The 20,582-nt window shown below is 40.5% G+C and overlaps 1 protein-coding gene and 1 long non-coding RNA gene across 3 annotated transcripts in view; one reads left to right on the forward strand and one right to left on the reverse strand.

Moving 5' to 3' along the window:
- The window catches only part of LOC309620433, a 479,238-nt gene that overhangs the window by 97,404 nt on the left and 361,252 nt on the right, over window positions 1-20,582 (reverse strand). The gene's annotated exons all lie outside the window — the stretch shown is intronic.
- AR (androgen receptor) overlaps window positions 1-20,582 on the forward strand; it is a 175,341-nt gene that overhangs the window by 91,383 nt on the left and 63,376 nt on the right. For both annotated transcript variants that reach the window (XM_082376577.1, XM_082376578.1), the window contains exon 2: window positions 5,241-5,392. In XM_082376577.1, coding sequence (XP_082232703.1) covers window positions 5,241-5,392 — 152 coding nt within the window. The remainder of the gene's footprint in view (window positions 1-5,240; window positions 5,393-20,582) is intronic.

Genomic DNA, 20,582 nt, shown 5'->3' on the forward strand with positions numbered 1-20,582 from the left:
TGGTAATACTTTCCATAGATTCAAGACCATCTCTCTCAAAATCCCAACTCACTTCTTAGCAATGGTGTGAGCTGCTTTACCTCCAGAATCTCACTGAATCTTCATAGCAGTCTTGTGAGTTCTATATTTCTTTATGCATTTTGCATGTGAAGAAATTTAGGTAAAATGACTTGTTCAAGGTCATTCTGTTAGAAAGTGGCAGAGATGACCATGAAAACCAGATGTTGTACCTGTATACCTTCCCACTTCAACAAAAGGCGTCATTAAAGAGAATTGGAGAGACATGACATAAGCTCGGGTAATACTTTTAAAAGAAAACATGATTGTCTTCTTGGACAGACAGTTATCAAATTTAGAATCTCAGGCTGTCAGGGGAAAAGTAGCTACAAGTCTTATGTCATTACTTTGCCAATTTTTCTACTGAAATATCCTTTATACCCCCAAAGAAGTAGGCACAAGTGATCTATGAGGAGAAAATAACTTTGAACTCTTTGATTTTTATCTTAAAAATTCATGTAAAGTCTTCATTATATTCCACAATGTGATTAATAAAAATATTTTTTAAATTACTCAACATCAGGAAAAATATGATGCTCTGTAAAGATGTTTGGTGGTTTCCTAAATCCCTTCTTGTTTGAAAAGTACAGAGGTATGTATAAAAATGATATACTTTTACACATCTAGCCTTTTTTCCTTCTCTCTCCACCTATATTTACCTTTCCCTAAGAATACTATGTAGCCAAGAAGGATGGTCTTTTCTATTTTAAGACTATAAGACATTTCCCTTTTTTATGGTAAGACAAAAGGTAATGGCATCCTAGACTTATAATGCAGCTACCATGTGGCAGGCATAGAGGGAAGGGCTTAACATTTGTTATTCAATGTAGTTCTCACAAAAGCCCTCAAGGGTAGAAAATATCCCCACTCTCCAGACAAGGCAAGTTGATCTCAGAGAGCCTAATTGCTGGGCCCAAGGTTCAGTGGTAGAGGCAAGATATTAACCCAGGTCTGGCTGGCTCAAAAGCCCTGCTGAGTTTATATTCTCTCCCAAACAGGGAAAACTGGTCTGTGACTTTTACATTTCATCCTGGTTCCACAATCACTGAGGGACTTGCTTAAATTAGCCAGACCCCTTAAGGTATCTAAAGTATCCTCAAGTCTGAGAGACAGAGAGAGATCAGGGGAGAGAGAGAGAGAGACTGAGATTACAGCTGGGTGCCAAGGGTTTCTGAACCCAACTTCCTCATAGTTGAGCTGGCGTTTGTAAGCCTATAGCTTCTAGTAAACCACTTTCATTTAATTAATTGTGAAACCATTGGAGAATAGCAAGTCATGTTCTTGTTTGGAAAATTTCCATGCTATGTGGCAGGGCTTTTGCTTCAGACTTCATAAAACTGAATGCCCAGCATTGGAATAATAAGTGAGCACATAACACAGGGGAGGTGGTAAAAAACACAATGTTGCATGCAAATTCTGCACTTACTTATTCTCAAAGCAAACCTTTGCTGTGCTTGCAGTTAGAATGTTATGTAGGGAGATGTTAGAAACTTCTGAGGTTTTTCTTTTAATTTTTTTTATTGTGTTCTGTTATAACCATACAAAATACAAGTAACATGCAAGTTACTTATACAGCATAATAATAATAAAACAAACACTCATGAGCCCTGATTAAGGAACGAGAACATTAACACTATTTTTTGTTCACTAGTTTAACTAACCCCAGGACCTAGAATGGTGCCAGATATGTAGCAGGTGCTTAATAAATATTTTTTTTAATGAATGCATAAATCAGTTTGTATCTCCCTTCCTTATATTATTACCCCACAGCTTCCCCTCAGGGATAACCACTGTCCTATATTTGGGGTTTATCACTCCCTGGCATTTTTATGTCTTTTCACATATATATTCCCAAATTACATATTGTTTACTTTTCTTTCTTTTCAAATTCTATGTAATGGAATCATATTGTATGTATGCTATCATGAATTGTCTTTTATGCAACATTAGCTTGTGAGATTCACCTATTTGTAGATATATTCCGTTCCTTGTCATTGCTGAATTGTACTTTATTGAATGAGTATGATATAATTTATCCTTTCTCCTCTCAGTGGATGTTTATCATTTCTGCTTCTATAAACAAAGCTGGTATGTCCATTTCTGCATATGCTTCCTGGTACAAATGTGCACAAGTTTCTCTAGAATGCGAACCTGGGAGAGGGACTGCAGTTGTAATTCTCATTTCCAGTGCTAGAAGATCAATCAGTCCATGAGTCACTGCAATGTGCCCTTTGTTCACACTAGGCCAGGGTCAGTGGGAATCCTGTCCAAATCATTTTGCCAGAGAGAGGAGGTAGAGAGAGACTGGCCTGGTAAGGTCAGGAAATATCTCAGGCCTCTAGCCAAAGTGGGTTGTAATTAGGAAAAATTCAAATTCTAAAATTGCCTTCATTACTTCTCCTACTCTTCCACCTCCTTTATAGTTATTTTTGTGTGAAGTGTATTTTATTAAATTCATATCTAATAAATAAAATGATGACTTTCTTCAGTCTTTAAGTATTGATTATAAATTTGATTAATTAGATTTTTTTAAATAATTTGTGTTATATTTTAAATTTTAGTATGGATGAAAATTTCTATTTTTAAAGGCTCTTTCCAAAAAGACCACTTATTTACTTTATGCAGGTTCTCATTTTGTTTATCTAATATTTACTCTTCAATCATATAATAATAATTACTGGCATTACCATCATCATCTCATTCATATATACACATATATACCTTTATACCTGTCAAAATGCATTTCTGTCTTTGAGGTACTTTCTCATTTGTAGCAATATGCACTCTACTTGATTATATCATCTACTATGTTATTTTACAGTTCTTTGCTTCCTGTCTTTCTTCTCTACTAAATAGCAAGTTGCTTAGAGGCAAGGATAATATCTTGATCATCACTATATCCCCAGCACTTAGCCCTGTACCTGGTCCATAGGGCCAGGTGATACTAGTTGAGTTGAATCAACCTATCTAATCTAGACCTTCAGTCTCATAACATGGTTAGCCATTGGTTACAAATCCACACTTTGTAGTCAGACTTACCTCGGATGGTAACCTGGCATTTCCACTTACTAGAGGAGTGATCTTGAACAAGTTTACTTAATTTTCCTGAGCATCAGCTTCCTCTCCTACAATATAGTGATGATACAGAACTACCTGGTAGGGTTGTTATAAAGATTAAATGAGATGATATATATGAAATAGCTTGGCACATAAAGTGCCTTAATACATGTCCTTTAGATTTTAACTGTATTAGTTACAGAAGTCATAAAATGTAAGAAGAAGATGAAGACACTTAAAAACAAACAAATAAACAACAACAAAAACCCTCTGCATCTTCTCCTTGTTTCATGAATGAGGATGGGGGCACAATTTTTACCCAAGGAAATGACATTTTTAGCCAAAGGAATGACATTCTTAGCTCCTGGCCCATTTGTTTATGGAAAGTGAGCCCTTTTCCTGTGGAACTTGTGGCCCTCTTAGTCTTGGTTTGGTGGACAGACTCCTGCTGGCTTTCCGGTTAAGGTAGGAAAGGGAAGGATTATGGGGAGAAGAGATAGGCCGCCATAATCGGCTGCTGGGTTTGCATATGAGGAGAACTTTCTGAGTGCTTTCTGTTGTACTTGGGATGTGAATAAAAGCTAATATTTGTGTCTTAGAGATAAAGTGCTTGTCAAGTGTAGCCTGAGTGAAAGCCTTCTTTGCTCTTGCCCTGCCAGGGCTGCTCACTGAGCACTGAGAGGAGGATAACCTTTCATACTCTTTTGGGATTCTGATGACTGTGCTGAGTATGATAACCAAAGAGCCATGGGTAGAAAGTGAAGGTGAGTACTGAGAAGACAATAGGATAATGGAAACTGTGTTAGATTTGGAGTTAGAGAGTCCTGGGCTTGGGTCAAATAGTTTTGAGCTTTCCTTCTCTGAGTCTGACTTTCTTCATCTGATATAATAATGAGAAAAAAATGTCTCACAAAATTGTTTTGAGGAGTTGAAATCACCCAACACAGTGAACAGGCTTATTTTCCTTCCTTCTTTGCTTAGTAAGAAAGAAGTATTCATAAAAATGGTGGCTGCATTCCTGTGGATGAGAGAATATGCAGTTATCACCTATCTGTGGCAGATTTACCCAAGAAGTCACTTAACATTTTGTTTAATGATTAGACATAGGACATAGAAGAGAAAAATTTGACCTTTGGGTAGTACGAACCATGTTCCATTTGTTTAAATTTGAGTTAATTACCATGGGAGACTAAGAGCTACCTTTCCATTAAGGTTTTAGGATTGGCTTTCTGGCCCTCTCCTTCAGTTCACTTGGAAGGACACAGACACAGATCCTCTTGGAGATAGGCAGTTAAACTAGGTGACCTGTGAAGCTCCATCCTAGCCCAAGGAACCTGAGTATTCAAATGGCTAAGTGTTGAGATGGTTGCCTGAAAGATTTCCAGCATCATTGTGCATCATTACACAATAAAATCTGGCATAGGGATTCTGCTACTTTATGTTATAGAATGTGGGTGGGGGATTTCCATGTGATCTAGATAGACTCCTAAAGAAAGTGAGGGAATGGAAAAAAGACCAAAGAAGACTGGTATGATAATACTAATCATGATCCCTCACTTCTGTATTCATTTCAAGAGCTTTTTATATTTTTGTTTAATTCATACCTCCACTCACACAAGTAGCTCAGTAAGATGGGTGATAATTATTCCTACTTACAGATGAGAGTGAGGCTCAGAGAACTAGAGCAAAGCACATCAAAGTGCTTTGATGCTTAGTCTGGTTTTGCCATAGGTCTCCCTTTGGATAAGGTAAGGTCTTAGGGCTAAGTTCATACCATTTAGTTACTCTGAAATTGTTTCCTGACCACCAACTTAAGTTAAAGACCTTAACCTCAGGTTTCTGCCTTCATCCTTCCCTCATGTAGACATAGCCCATGGGATTGGCTGATTCCAGAGAACTTCTCACATGCTTTCACAGGATCCAAAAGGGCTCTGTCCATATGACAGGAAACCCTACAAACATAATCCCTAGGAGAAGTCCAAGGAAAATTCAGCTTCACCCTGACTCAGTTAAGCAATAAATAATAATTTACACGTGCACTTTACTGCTGAAGACTTCAGACTTCTACCCTCCTGTTTCTGTCAAGTACTGACATGTGTTGCATTGTTCTTCTTCGGTCTTTTCAGTTTGGAGACTACCAGGGACCATGTTCTGCCCATCGACTATTACTTTCCACCCCAGAAGACCTGCCTGATTTGTGGGGATGAAGCTTCTGGCTGTCACTATGGAGCTCTCACTTGTGGAAGCTGCAAAGTCTTCTTTAAAAGAGCCGCTGAAGGTAAAGGGTCTTGGACACTAACTTCTGTTTCCCTTTCTCCTTTATCTTCTAAAAAGAGACACCAGTCTATCAGGACCCAGGATTTTATCATCTCTGAGACAAGGTAACTGGCAGGGCTGGTTCAAAGAACCTAAGAGCCTTAAAAAAAGTCAGTTTTCATACTTGCTGGTCCCCTGGCTTTGGCAGCCTTGGTAGTATAGGCAATGTAGGCAATGAAGGTGGTCCCAGCTGGTGATTGGAGCTTGGTGGGTCCTAGGAATGAAAGAAAAATTAATGATTTGAAAAGATTTAATTTCCTCCTTGCTTGTGTTCCATTCTCCTGCCTAGTGAGGGAAAAAATTGTCCTTATTAGAGAGGTTAGAAGTGGAGAAACCCCAACCGAATCCCCAGCCTGTTCTCTGTGGTGAATACGAAACTGTTCCTTCGTGAAGGCTTCCTGGCCTCGGCCCCAGAAAGGAAGTGTTCTCACTGTTCAGCAGACCATCAGTCTATGCACCTGCTCCCTCCTGTTGCTGCATCCTTGGGGCCTCTTTGCATTAATAGCTCCTAGGTAGATAAGGACCCAAAGTGATGAAACATTTTTATTCTCTCCAGAGACTTGCCCTCAGGCCCTGTCCATTGGTCCAGAACCATAAGCTAAGTTGCATCTTATATTTGGCTAAGTGGGCTCAAACCCTGGCTCCTTAGTATTATTTAGCTTAAAACAATTAATGTCTGCTTAGCCCCCAGAGGTGCTCAGGCTGCATCTTACAGCAGGAACTCACACTTCCAGACCTCCTATATATACTAGTGCCTCCTTCCTTCCCAATCTCCCTGGGCTTAAGCCTCCTACCCATCCACTTCATTCCACATCCTGTACTAAGGGCTTTCTTCTCAAAGGGATGCTGATGAACAGTTTCTAGACAGAGATGCTCTGCTCTGGGAGCAGACCCAGTTGCTAAACACCACTATTTACTCCTGCCTCCACTTTCCACAAAGGAAGTACTTCCTGCCAAGACCTTTTTCTTCCTTCCCACTGGCCTAGAAGTTTTGAGTTCCAAGTCAGAATCAAAACAGACAGCTTTTCCTTATATAAAGGCTACAATCCCTGAGGACAGTCTTGAAAGTGGTAGGTATATAGGCCACACCTTTCAGCAGGAATATGATGACACCCACCAGAGGACAGCAGAAGCACCACAGAGTTCTTGGCATCTAGAGAAAAGGTAGAAAGTGTGTGCCCTTTAACTGGCCTCCCTGTTGATAGCCAATTGGAATGATGATTATCTTTTCACCATTTTAGCCAGATGGCAGGAATACCTATAAAATGGAAAGCTATTTTGTTTTCTTCCAGTCCCCCAGGCAACAAGGAGACAGCTAACATTTAGTATTAATGAAAATATGCTGCATGTTCCACCCATAGCCTTGAGTGACGCATTGCTACTGCTTACACTGGGCAGTATGAAGTCCAGGGCACCAGTGCCTAGGCGTAGGCAGTTTGGAAAGAGACAGAGAGCAGTGTCTTCCTTTCTTAAGAGTACTCACAAAAGAATGGCTGTCAGAAAAGGAAATGAGGAGTAGCTCCAAAGACTTCAGATCACCCCAACTTCTCCAGTGAGAACCTGTCTCTTCCCCATACCCTGTCATCGGGTAGGCCCTATCTATAGAGCAGAGAATGAACCACAGCACCCATCTAGAGCTAATGTGTCAGTAAGCCCAAGCACCACAGTAATAGCAGCCTTATTAGATGGGAAAAGAGTTCAAGAAAACAAGCAAAAAGCAAATTCAATAGTCAGATAGATTAGATTGTATTTGATGCTGCCTTTGGGTTTTACAAATCTGGGTCATGATATTGTTGCTTTTGGAAAACAGTGGGAATGATCAACCATATTGTGAAAGAGAAGATTTTGCTGTCATAACTATTCCACATGGGAGCTTTCTGAGGAAGTTAAGGCTGAAGGAGGGAGGCAGGCAGAAGGGCAGCTGGCAGGGCTGTCTGGGAGGAGCTCTGCTATTATGTGGATCTTGGACTATTTGAGAACAAGGAAGCTGGGGGGAGGGGTAATCACTCATATTACTGAGCACTTGGAAATCCAGCAAGGTCTCAAAATTCTTCAGTCCCTAGAATCACTTGTTAGGGAAACTTGGTGATATTTTATTTGAGAAAATGAGACTCTATGAACTCATGGAGCCAAATGCTCTTAACTGCTTGAAATATTAAAATCTCCAGTGGATTCATTGCAAAACTATGGAGCCCATTGGTTCCTTTGGAATGTGAACCCCAGATTCCAGTCCTGAGCCCTTTGAGGGACAGGAGAATGTGGTTTAAGAAAAAACATGAAACAAAGCAAAAAAAAAATATTGGTGTTTTCTTTCACCTCCCATCTGTAAAGCTTGGTAGCTGGAGTTTACTGCCATTATTATCTCTATTTGAAGGCAAAGGGCTGTCTTATTACCTGCAGAGAACATTTATTGATTTTTTTTTTTACAATGTGTCTTTATTGCCCAAATGGCCTTTCTGAAGGTGATTGTGAATCTGCCTTGTTGAAACTTGGAATTCCACCTGTCTTGGAGGGAGTGGGAGCACAAATCTTTTCTTCCTCATTTGTCGTTGTCAGTAAGCTCAGATGGAGTATTCAGAGTGTTGATTACCACTTTATTCATGGTTTCAGAAATCTCTGGACTGGGCACAGGTACAAGACTTAAAAGCCTGGCACGTCAGACAGAAATCCATTTCTAGCTTTGGTAGTTCATAAACCATGAAGCTTTAATGCTGTCATTGGTGCAAGGCTCAGCACAGAGTCGATTGTAATCTAGCCAGGTTTTCCTGTTGAGGAGGAAGAAGAGAAGAGAGCCCCACATTTTCTCGTTGTCAGTAATGCTGGAAGTTTGGGGTGATGGTGAGGCTAGTCAGGGAAGGATCTGAATATTTTGAGATTAAAAAATAATGGTAATAGGTCAAGGGGGTAAAAACCACTAAAATCTTGCTTGATGGGAACTTAGTGAAAGAATGTGTTTGTGTATGTGTGTGTGTGTGTAAGCGCATTTGAGTGGATGATCTGTGGGTTTGAAACGGGCATGTAGAGAATCAGTTAGTGGTGGGTGGGTGGGATGAGTGGGGAGGTGAAAGGGGAAGGCATGTTAGATGCTATCAAAAAGACCAGGAAGTCAAAGGAAGGTGATATCCATGAGCAGGGTAGGGGCTCAGAGGGGGTTTAGTTGTGTGACATTGGATAAGAAAATTTCCCCCTTTGGACCTCAGTGTTCCCTGTCTGTAAAATAAGGGAGTTAAACTAGATACTTTTAAAATGCCTTTTCAGCTTACACTTTTTGTGACAATTCTACAAGTTCCAAACACCATCACTGTTAATTTCAGCAAACACACATGCATTTATACCTGTATGCATGTTTGGTGTTGCCTTCCTAGAAGATGGTGAATCCTAGCTCCCATTCTCTTAAAAAAATCAATCTTCAGATGGGGATAGAGCCAGCTGAGAGAGTGCACTGTGGATGGGCTGGGTTAAAAGTCAGGACTCTGAGATTCCCTCTTCTCCCAGCATTATGACCATGGCTGGATAACTTCCTTTCTTTTCCATTTTCTCATCTGGAAAATCAGGATATGAATCCTCATCTCTACCTCATCATGTTTCAAAGAGGGTTAATTAATTCATCATGTGCATTATGTGCTCAAGAATTTACTATTTTTCAGACATTTTCTAGTAAAACATTGGAGATTGTACATCCATTTGTTTTGTACACATGGAGCACTGTTTGGTACACATCATAAAATTGAAACTGTAGTTTACATTCTGAACTCAAAGAATTACACCATCCTCACTGATGTTTACAATATGTCCCAATTTAGTATCCTTGGCAAATTTTATATAAGTATGGCTTTGATTCTTTCTCTTGCCCCAGGTTTTTGTGAGGGAAGAAATGTAAGTGAACCCTTATTGAACTCTTTCTGTCCTTTAAATCTACTCTTTCCCACCTCAACTCATGTGGAATTGAATGTTACTTCTTGTTTGGAGTCTTGCAGAGAGTTTTTGGTGCATATCAGTGTCCCCTTCACTCCCTGACTTTCGGAGGAACATTTCCCAAGGGCAAGTTAACTCTGCTAGGAGGATCTACTTGCAACTTCAACAGAGCCTTAATCAGGTATCTTTGGCCAAGAAGTTGACTGATCCTGATTGCACGCGTCCTAGAGGTTTTTTCACAAAGCTCCTATTATCTTTTATCTGTCTCTGGTGTTCTTAAATATCATAGCCAGACTTTAGATTAGTGGGTCAGCAAACTTTTTTCTATAAAGGGCCAGATAGTAAATATTTTAGACTTTGTGGCCTATATGGTCTCTGACTGTACTATTCAACTCTGCCTTTGTAGCATGAAAGCAAACCTAGACAAAACTAATGGGTTTAGCTGTACTACAGTAAAACTTTATGGGCACTGAAATTTATATTTCATTTAATTTTCACATGCCTTTAAATAATATTTTTTTTATTTTTTCCAACCATTTAAAATGTAAAAATCATTCTCAGTTCTTGAGCCACACAAAGACAAGCAGCACATTGGATTTGGCTGGTGAATTGTAGTTTGTTGACTCTTGCTCCTGTGCTTACAAATCTGCATAGTAAATTTTGCTCTTTCTGGTCTCCTGGTGTCTTAGCAACTCTCTAGATTATCTAATTTTAAACATTCTTCTGAGTTGGCCAGTCAAAGTTTGTTCCCCTTGCTTGCCTAGAATGCCTGGTCTGGTGGCATCTAGGTCCTGAACTTTTTTCACTAAACAGGAGAAAAATAAACAAATCTAGGAATGCTACAAGAGGATACTTTTGTTCTGATGATCTTGCTGATCACTCACCCTTGCAATACGCAGAGGAGAAGTTGAAAATATTCTACACATTTTCTTTTTAGACTTTTGTACTGTAACCATGTGGATAACTATAAAATATATATGAATGAGTTTTGATGGATGCCACATATACCCCAGATGGTAAAGAGGAAGAGCTTTGGGGACGATCTGGTACTAAGCGTTATGGAAAAACTCTCTGTCTCATAGAAAGTAAGGCCCAGGTGGCCAGTTGAGTTATGAATCTACCATATATTTCCCCATGATTCTTTGTCTTTACACATTTGCTGGCTTAATTCTGGTCCTCCTCATCACAAGACTAGACCACAGGCCTGCAGAATAAGTAATTTAGCTCTGTAACTCATTTCAGTTGATGCCCACCCAAGTCTCTTATTAGAGCCCAATTTGGGAGCCATGTCAAGAATTTGCCATTGCTGGTCTATAGTGCCCTGTGGCTGCTTATTTATAGCATGTGCATTTTATGAAACAATGATTAACATGAAATTTCTGTGTCACTTGCAAGATCTTCTGAGTCCATTATCTCACTCCACCTTGCCTTATTATTCCCCAGTGTGTTATATTTTTAAAGCCCGTCCATATACTGCAGCCAGAAGCTTTTTTAATCCCTCACAGAATCTCTTGATAATTGTGAAACTCTGGGTGGTAGATTTTAGCAGTTGGTTGCTCTTGAAAGGGTGTTAGACCCCCTTTTTCTTCAGAGGTAGGAGTTATTTCTTACTTCTCTGATCTCTAGTCTAATCCCATGGCAAGAAACACACTGTCCCTCATAATAACTGAATTCTGGGAGAAGCCGTTATTTCAAAAAACAATCTCTTCAGTTATAATAGTCATGTGTGCATACTTCTGGAACCTATTTTTCAGGTGTTCATGCTCCTTCTCTTCATGGCTAGGTAACTGCCCTCAGCATTCCAAGGAGGCAGGTAATCTTTTTACCTGCCAGAAGAGAGCACAGAAAAGGAAACTTCCTCCTATCCAAAGAAGGAAACTGGGATTTGGAGGTGAATGATTCTTTATAAAGGGAGCAAAGAGATTAGAATTCTCAGTCCGTTTGCTTCCAGCCCATGTTGTGACTCCTGATACATCCCACTGAAATCACCACAGCTTCTGGCTAGACTGGTGCCTATATTTTACTGAGTACGTCATAAGAACAGGCCTGGTGGTAATCTACTCATGCATTCAGTCAGTATACATTTGCTGGGTGCTTACTACACATGAGATACTAGGCTCACATACTCAAGATACAGAGCCTGCCTGAAGGAACTTAGTGATCATAACCCTGGACACCTTTAAATTTCTTCAGTGGATGAAGACCTCTCATATCCAATTTCCATTGAACTTCCCAACCACCTAGAACAGAGGAAGAGGTCATCCTCCTTATTTTCCATGTAAGCAAACTGAGGTTTTGTCAGTTAATCAACAGGTAGTAAGTGGACTATCTGGATTTAAACCCAGGCCTTCTGGGTCCAATGCTAGCAGTCACTCTCTTACAGCACAGCTACCCCTCAAATATATAAGCATACTAACCTAAAGCAGAAAGGAAGTGCAATGCCTAGGCAAACAAGAAAAACAACAGTGAAGAGGAACAATAGAGTCAGAAATGAAAGAATTTATGAAAGACTTAAGTACTGTGGGGAGAAACCAAGGAGCCAATGAGTAGCACCAATATCACAGGGAGCTTTCTTCCTAAAAAAGCTCCAAATACTTAAAACTCTTCATTAGGTAGGGCCAGGGACATGTGAGTAATAGTCCTTCTGCCAACTCCTACTCTTCAGAGGGAAAGTTCTGATTCTGATGAAACCAGGCTTGATAGCTCTTAATTCACTCTCATCACACAACCACAGAACAGGAAGCATGATTTAACACCTGTGCACATGAGAATTTTACTCCTCACTACCAAGCTAAGGGAAGAACTCAGAGACAGGGTGTATGGATACAAATGGTAGAATCATGGTTCCTGGACTCTTTGCTTTGAGCCTTCTCAGAGAAGTGTGCCACAGAATGTTTTCCATGGGGCCAGGAGCAAGAGAACTCCATTCCCCTCCTCTTTGATGTCATAAACCAGAAAATATTGTCTTTCAGGACAGAGCTAAAAATTGAGGCAAAATCTTCTTCTCTTTTATCAGGGTTTTAAATTTTTAATTGTCCTTCCTCTCCTGGTTCACCTCATAGTGTAGACGGACCATGATTTCACTGTGGTACTTGGATATGGGACCTGGAGACTGTGAGCCTCTTACAGGTCCATAAGTTAGATAACCACATTTCTATAGTCCCATGTTCACAAGTTCTTTCACTTTCTGGGCAGTTGACTCAGCCATGAGTTATTTAATGAAAAGACTTAAAAGGTTTGCAGTACTTGGAATCACAGGATCTTTAAATGCTAACCTGTTAAAATTTGAAGGAAGAGAACTCAGAAATCTAAAAATGTGACCAAGTCATTTTATAGATGAGGAAACTGAAGCCCAGAGAGAGGAAGTGACTTTTCCAGGTTCATAGAACATATAAACGGCAGAAATGAGGGTCTCCCAGCCATTTCTTGCTTCTTGTCTGAGGGGTTCTCCAGCCTCACAGCTGATCAGCAGAGCTTCAGAGATTGTTGCCTTGGAACCTCCAAGAATTGTGTGAGGCAGCATAATAAACCTTTAACTTGACTGCAGGGATATCTAAAATTGCGATTTGATGACTGGCACTTTCCCCAGATAACATCCATTTATTCAACAAACAGTCAATGCTTACTTATTGTGTACACTAGACCTATACCAGGCACTGGGATAAGAGATAACAACAAAAACTAGTCATTGAACACTCAGTATGTATTAGTTGCTTTGTAGACATTTTCTCATTCGATCCCCACAATAACCCTATGATGTAGGTATTATCATTAGCCCTATTTGCAAATGAGGGAACGGAGGCATAGAAAAGTTAAAGTGACTTGCCCAAAGTCATATAACTTGTTAGTGGCTGTGGAGTGAATATGACACAGAGTTTCCAACATAATAGAGTAAAATAAGTGCTGTACTAGAAGTAAGTACACAATCCACTGAGCAGACAGAATAAGAGAATGAGTTATTTTACCTGGAATGTTTAAGAAAGCTTCAAAGAGGAGTTAAGGGTTGATTTAGGTCTGAAGGGATGCGTAATAGTTTGCCAAGTACAAAAGGTAGGAAGTGAACTTCAGGAAGACAGGACTTCAGGAACAGACTGACCAAAGACAGGGCTGTGTGAAAGTTGGATGCTTGTTTTAGGAACATTTTGGAGTCCAGAAGTGGTTGAGGGGAACCTCATCAGATGCAGCAGGTCCCTTGACCAGCCTTCAGTTACCCTTTTATGCCTGCACCCCCCACCCCGATGCTGAGCTGTACATCGCTCTCCTACTCTACTCTCTGGGCTTTTTGGAAGCACACTGCTATCTAGGTAGTGGAATAAGATGCAGTGCAAGAGCACCAAATGGGGCTCTGGTTCTGCCATTGACTTACTATGTGGCCTTAGGCATGTCTCATTCCTTCTTTTCACTTCAAATCTCCATCTAAATAATAAAAGCGTTGAACTAAATGATCTTGAATATTTTAGCAATAAATCTATAGCAACCTAAATCTTTAACAATAAATCTCTAAAATTTTATAGATACTCCAGATGTTTCTATTGGCCAGTGGTTCACTTTATATGCATCAGCCTTGGAAAATAGACCTGAACCCAATCCTTAACTCCAAGACTTAATAGATATGCAGCCTTGAGCAAGTCACTTAACTTCTTTGTGCCTCTGTGAAGATAGTAATAGGTCACAAGGTTATTGTAAGAACTAAATGATATGTAACACAGCTCCAGTGCCCAATAAGTTTTGGTTCCTTCTACTGGAGTGAAGCCTTGGTCATTGGCACACATACACTTATGGTGTTCCCTGGGTAGCAGAAAGGAGAGATGGCAGATAGTATTTATGGTAGTTCTCTGGTAAAGAAGGCTTTGGGTTGGTGTAAGGTTCTCAAACAACCACTTATCTTCAGTGTTACTTAATTGGTGATCCGAAGGGCCAGTAGCATTTGTATAAGAACATAGCAAAGGTCAATCTCTTCCTCTTTCCTCTTGGCCTCCCAGGGCACTATGAGTAACATTCCCCAGAAAGCCCAGCAAGCATGTGTTCATCGCCTCTCTTGAGTTTTGGGCTTTGGACTCGAAAGTGTCAGAGCTCTCTGTGTATCTTTGTCTGCAACAAGATTTGTCTGACCTCCCTGGTAAATTCAGATCCATAGCCACAGGTCAGGAGAAAAGCTAAGAGAGGTCATAAATTATCTTCCACATTCTTCAGCCATTGGTTTCCCTCATCCAGCCAGAGGCGTGTCTTAAAAGTATGTTGGGGTCAGATTCAATAGAAACCTGAGCCAGCACCTGTGTAAATAAAATTTTAAGGCTTCTTTTCCTGAAGCCGGATGGATATTTTTTAAAACCAAGCTGGACTGTATTTTATCTAGAGTGCTGTCTCCTATATTCTTAGTGCTTTGGAACCCTTGGAGGAATGTAGTCTGGTTGTAGTGTTATTGTTTTGTTTATTATTTGTGAGGGAGGGGCATTTATTTCAAAAATCGGATAATGCCTTGGTATGGCCTGTGACTTCACTGTGTATAAAATGAAACTGGTGATGTACCGTCATTCATTCTGCCTCCCATAGATTGGCTTTATATCCCTCCATCCACGCCCGCTCTTCAATTTTGATCCTTTTAAAAACCAGCCAACAAGGTTCCTTAAAAAACTAAAAATAGAACTACCATACGACCCAGCAATCCCACTACTGGGCATATACCCTGAGAAAACCATAATTCAAAAAAAGTCATGTACCACAATGTTCATTGCAGCTCTATTTACAATAGCCAGGACATGGAAGCAACCTAAGTGTCCATCATCAGATGAATGGATAAAGAAGATGTGGCACATATATACAGTGGAATATTACTCAGCCATAAAAAGAAACGAAATTGAGTTATTTGTAGTGAGGTGGATGGACCTAGAGTCTGTCATACAGAGTGAAGCAAGTCTGAAGGAGAAAAACAAATACCGTATGCTAACACATATATATGGAATCTAAAAAAAAAAAAAAAAAGGTTCTGAAGAACCTAGGGGCAGGACAGGAATAAAGACGCAGACGTAGAGAATAGACTTGAGGACACAGGGAGGGGGAAGGGTAAGCTGGGACAAAGTGAGAGAGTGGCATGGACTTATATATACTACCAAATGTAAAATAGATAGCTAGTGGGAAGCAGCTGCATAGCACAGGGAGATCAGCTCGGTGCTTTGTGTCCACCTAGAGGGGTGGGATAGGGAGGGTGGGAGGGAGACACAAGAGGGAGGAGATATGGGGATATATGTATATGTATAGCTGATTCACTATGTTATAAAGCAGAAACTAACACACCATTGTAAAGCAATTATACTCCAATAAAGATGTTAAAAAAATAAATAAATAAAATTAATTAATTAATTTAATAAAATAAAAAAAAATTTTAAAAACCCAAAAATACAGCCAACCCAAACCAGCATGTAACATACTACTTATCTCTAAGTCCTAACTGAATCACCTTCAGATCTTGTCCAAAACCGTAAATGGGGAAAGGAGGTTAGCACCTTGCCTAAGGCCCCCTGGGCCCATCAGTAAGTGGGTATCCAGTCCTTGAGGTCCCTTAGCTCTGCTCAGCTTCAGAATAGAGACAGGATCCTTCATGTGTGTTGCTTATGATTAAAGGCCTCCTACTTCCCACTTTCCTACCGCACCTCTTCTGCCACCCCACCTCTATAGCTTCCATGGCTCCCCAGAAACTCCTCTGTAACCCATGTCACTCGGAAAGAGATTTTCTTGTCTCTTTTGCAATTTCATGAAGACTAGCTAGCAAGTTTAGGTTCAGATTTTGCTTCCATGGGAGGAGAGATAGATGGAGAAAACAATAGAAAGGGGTTTGGAGATGTGGAATGATTTCTCACCTATGTAGTGAGCCCTACAAAAATATTGGAATGGTCTCTACTCAGAAACCCTATTGATATAGGGGTAAAAGATTTGATTTGAGTCCAACATTTGTTGACTCTGTGATCTTGGGAAAATGACATGTCCTCCGTGAGCCTTAGTTTTCTCACTTTTAAAATTGGGATAATGATGACCACCAGAGAAATTCTAAGGATTACGTGAGATAAGGCAACTAGAAGTTTTCTTACATAGTGCCAGACTTTCAAAAAAAGTGAACCAAGCACTCTTGACAATGCCCCTTAACGTGTGAATGAGAAATCAGCTCCACGTCAAATTTCAGCATGTTTCCAGGGGTCCCATGATTTCACTGTAGAAATGCAAGTATGAATTAAATAACTCACCTGTTGCTATTTACATGGATAGTTTGATAGTAATTATTTTTAGACATGTGACATATTTCAGACATAATTCAGACTGTAATAGTTTTGCAGCTTTGCAGATGTATTCATTCCCAATTACCAAAGACCTAAAAGGAATTAGCTAGAGCTATGAGGGGTAGCACAAAGGTAGACAACACAGGGCTCCCTGGGACCTGTCCCTTGGTTAGAGGGAACTCTGGATTATAAGCATTTGTATTCATATAGTCTAGTGTCAGGGAAGAAGAGCTGGAGGTGAGTAGCTTTCACTCATTCATTTTTTTAACACACATGTATTGTATGAGGCCCTATGTGGGCCCAGAGATGAGTATGAGATGGCCCTGTCCTCAGGGAGCTTCTAGTCTGGTGGATGTGCCCTCCAAGGTCAGCTACAGTTTTACACTATACAGGGTATTTAAGTTCAGCAGAAGCAGTGTGATGAGACAAGGGAGAGAAAAATCTACAGGCATAGCTTCTCATACCCAAGGACAACCCTGACCAAGGCTGGCACAGTTTGAGGGAACTGTTCCCATGAGCAGGTCTGGAAGCTTTATCAACAACAACAAAAAAATAATGATGGGGCTTTCCCGGTGGTGCAGTGGTTGAGAATCTGCCTGCCAATGCAGGGGACACGGGTTTGAGCCCTGGTCTGGGAAGATACCACATGCCGCGGAGCAACTAGGCCCGTGAGCCACAACGACTGAGCCTGCGCGTCTGGAGCCTGTGCTCCGCAACAAGAGAGGCCGCGATAGTGAGAGGCCCGCGCACCGCGATGAAGAGTGGCCCCTGCTTGCCGCAACTGGAGAAAGCCCTCGCACAGAAACGAAGACCCAACACAGCCAAAAAAATAAATTAAAAATAATAATAATAATAATGATAATAATGATGATAGTTATAGCAGCTAATATTTACTGAACATTTTCTGTGTTAGACGCTACACTAAGTGCTTACTTAATCTTCACAACAATGTTATGAGATAGTAGATACTGTTACTACCCTTATTTTACATATGGGGAAACTGAGGCTCAAGGACTAAGGGAACAGGAAGGGAACTAATTCATCTCAGTTCAACAAACATTCAGCATCTTATATGCCAGGACTGTGCTAAGTGCTAGGGAGAGAGAGATGAGTAAAACACACTCTCAGTCCAGAGGGAGCAAACCAATAAGTGCACAGTGAGGCTAATATATTCCAGGCCTTCTGCTTGATGCTGCGAACTCAGTGATGAATGATACACAGTCCTTCTTGCAAAGATCTCAAAGTTTATTGGGGGATATCAATGTGGAAACAAAAATTATATACTGCTGTGAGAAGTGTCATAAGAGAGATAAGTGCAAAATGGGACAGAGATTGTGCAGCAAATGATTGGTTTAAATCAAAGGCCAAAAGAAGCAATGTTACTAAGAATAATAGAAAAACTGATTGATTTAAATCAACCCCCCCCCAAATAAAAAGCAGTGTTATCTAATGTTATTCAGGCTTGGTCAGTTATTTTCCATTTTTCATTCTATCCCTAAAATGGATGATCAGTATTATTTCCCATGGAAGGATGATGAAATACTATCAAACTATACTATTAAACTATCCCTTTATCCCATCGCATGCCCACACTTTCCCCTTCCTCACCTTTACTCAGGCTACATCCCTCTACCTCAAATGCTTTTTAAGTCCCACCTTTCTTCAAGGCCTCACTCAAGTGCCCACTCCTCCATGAAGCCTCCACCCCATCAAAAGTCATTCTACCCTCTCCTGTACTCCCACAGCACTTCATGGGTCCCTCTCTTGTGGTTCTTACCACTCCCTGCTTTATCTTTCAGTGATGTACTTACACATCTTTTTTCCTCTACTAGACTGAGCTCCTTAGTGGAAGATTCACTTTGCTGAAACCATGATTTTATTTTAAATTCATTGGAATTCTCTTCTGGATTGTATTGGTGCCTAGTGGGCCTTACCCTTCAATCTTAAGCATGTGAAATTACATAACCTATCTGGAGATTTACACATTCTACTATTAGCTTTTAATAAAGCCCACTACCTTAATATAACAATGACTAAAATGTATCTTCATTTCTTTTAGGTCTTGCCCTCAGTCATACATAATTATAGTCTTATTATTTCCCCTCAGGCCTCTGTTGTTGGATGTTTAGATTGTTTACACGTACTTAGGTTGCATTCATGTACATTACTTTTACTCTTTTTCTTTTAAAAATTTCCTTAGGACCCATTTCCACCAGTGGAAATACTCGATCAAAAGCAGAGGTTGGGGATGAGCGCATGTGATGTGCAGAACTTTAGGAATGGTAGGTGCATTCAAGGAATTGGAGGGAGACAGATGACTGAATAGACAGCCAAAATAAAGTGTTATGATTTAAGAATTTACAAAAAGTGCCTCTGTTTGAAAGTATCTTGCCACACATGATCTGTCACAGGGTCTGAAACTCGCCATATGTAGGACTGTTTTGGAAGACTTCTTCCTGGGACACATTCAGCCATTATCAAGAAATGCTGTTGGGACATAGGTTGTCAGTATGTTTCTTGGCAGGATTCTGGAGGATAGGAACACCAGCCTCATAAATTTTGAAAGGGATAAGGGATTCAGGACAAGTTCTGAACATAAGGTGCTTATCTAGAATAGGAAACTTTATAGATAGAGCATCAAAGTGGCAAGCTTTCAGGAGCCAGGGGTCAAATTAAGGCATTGAGCATTCAGTAGGATGAAAGGACAGAAGGGGAAGAGGGAAGCAGAGGAGGAGTTATGGAGAGAGATGAACAGGTTTCACCTACTTAACAGGACTTGGAATTGTGGGTTTGTGTTGGATTTGTGAGATCACTTTATACTAGGGAGAGATGACTGAGTTCTGGGCAACCAATAGGTGACTTTAGATAGAATTGTAGGGGTCAAGGCCTAAGGGGATGCCCAAGTCCAAGCCAGCTTCTGTGGACATCAGAAAACCATGAGGCATTTGGATATCAGAAACCTATCAGGGGCAGAAGAACTCAGGGCAGCATGGCAGACTCAGCACATACAAGTAGGTGCACACCAGTCATCTCACAGGATTAAGACTACTGATGCAGGATAGAGGCCAGCTGCCACTGCCCTCTGTGATGGGCAGATCTTTAGGTGTGGGAGGCACATTCGAGGAATTGGAAGGAAGTTTTTACCTATTGGTTGAATTCACTGACATGTTTTGGGGGTTGTAGCTTTCAGATACTCAGGCTTTCTTGTTCAGGTGGAGACTGCAAGATCTACTGCAGAACTGTATATTCTATGTGGGGGAAAAAAACAGGTCTCCTGAGTTAGAATAGAACATAGAACCCTGCAGGGTTAAGGATAGAGGTGTTCTGTAAGAAGTCAGACAGCATTTCCCAGTTCTGTCCCCCAGAATTTCTTGTCCCCCTTGGGACTCAATTTCTCTTACTTTGGTTCGTAGTGTTCTTCCACTCTTCACCTTGAGTGTAAATATAGATCGCATTCCTTAGGTTCCCAGAACACAATAGGGATGACTTCTTATTCACCAAAATGCACATTAGTAAATACTAAGGGAGAACAAATGGGAAATCCAGTATAGAAAATAAAAGTAGGATTCTATTCCTTGGTATCCCAGATTAAACAATAAAGAACGCTAAGTTCTTTATTGTTTAATCTGGGATACCAAGGAATTCTTAAACAATAAGAATTAGATGCCTTCCTGTGGCTCTTTTTTAGTCATGTCAACGTGGCCCCGTCTTCACTTGGTAACCCTTCTTCCTTGTTTGTTAACCCATCCTCTATGCTCCTATGGGGTCCTACGGAAATGACAAAAATTTACACACATATCCAGTAAGAGGAAGGTCACTTGTTAATAGCAAACCCTTTTATGATGCTGTAAGCATTTGACACCCATGTTGCTAGGAACACCTGTGAGTAACCTGACCCCTCTTTGGAGCAGAATGTGATTGGTGTATTGCTTCAAGGAGACCCTCACTGTTCTGGGAAATATAACT

The sequence above is a fragment of the Balaenoptera borealis genome (assembly GCF_965194805.1).
Source record: "Balaenoptera borealis genome assembly, chromosome: X".
Classification (NCBI taxonomy): Eukaryota; Metazoa; Chordata; class Mammalia; order Artiodactyla; family Balaenopteridae; genus Balaenoptera; species Balaenoptera borealis.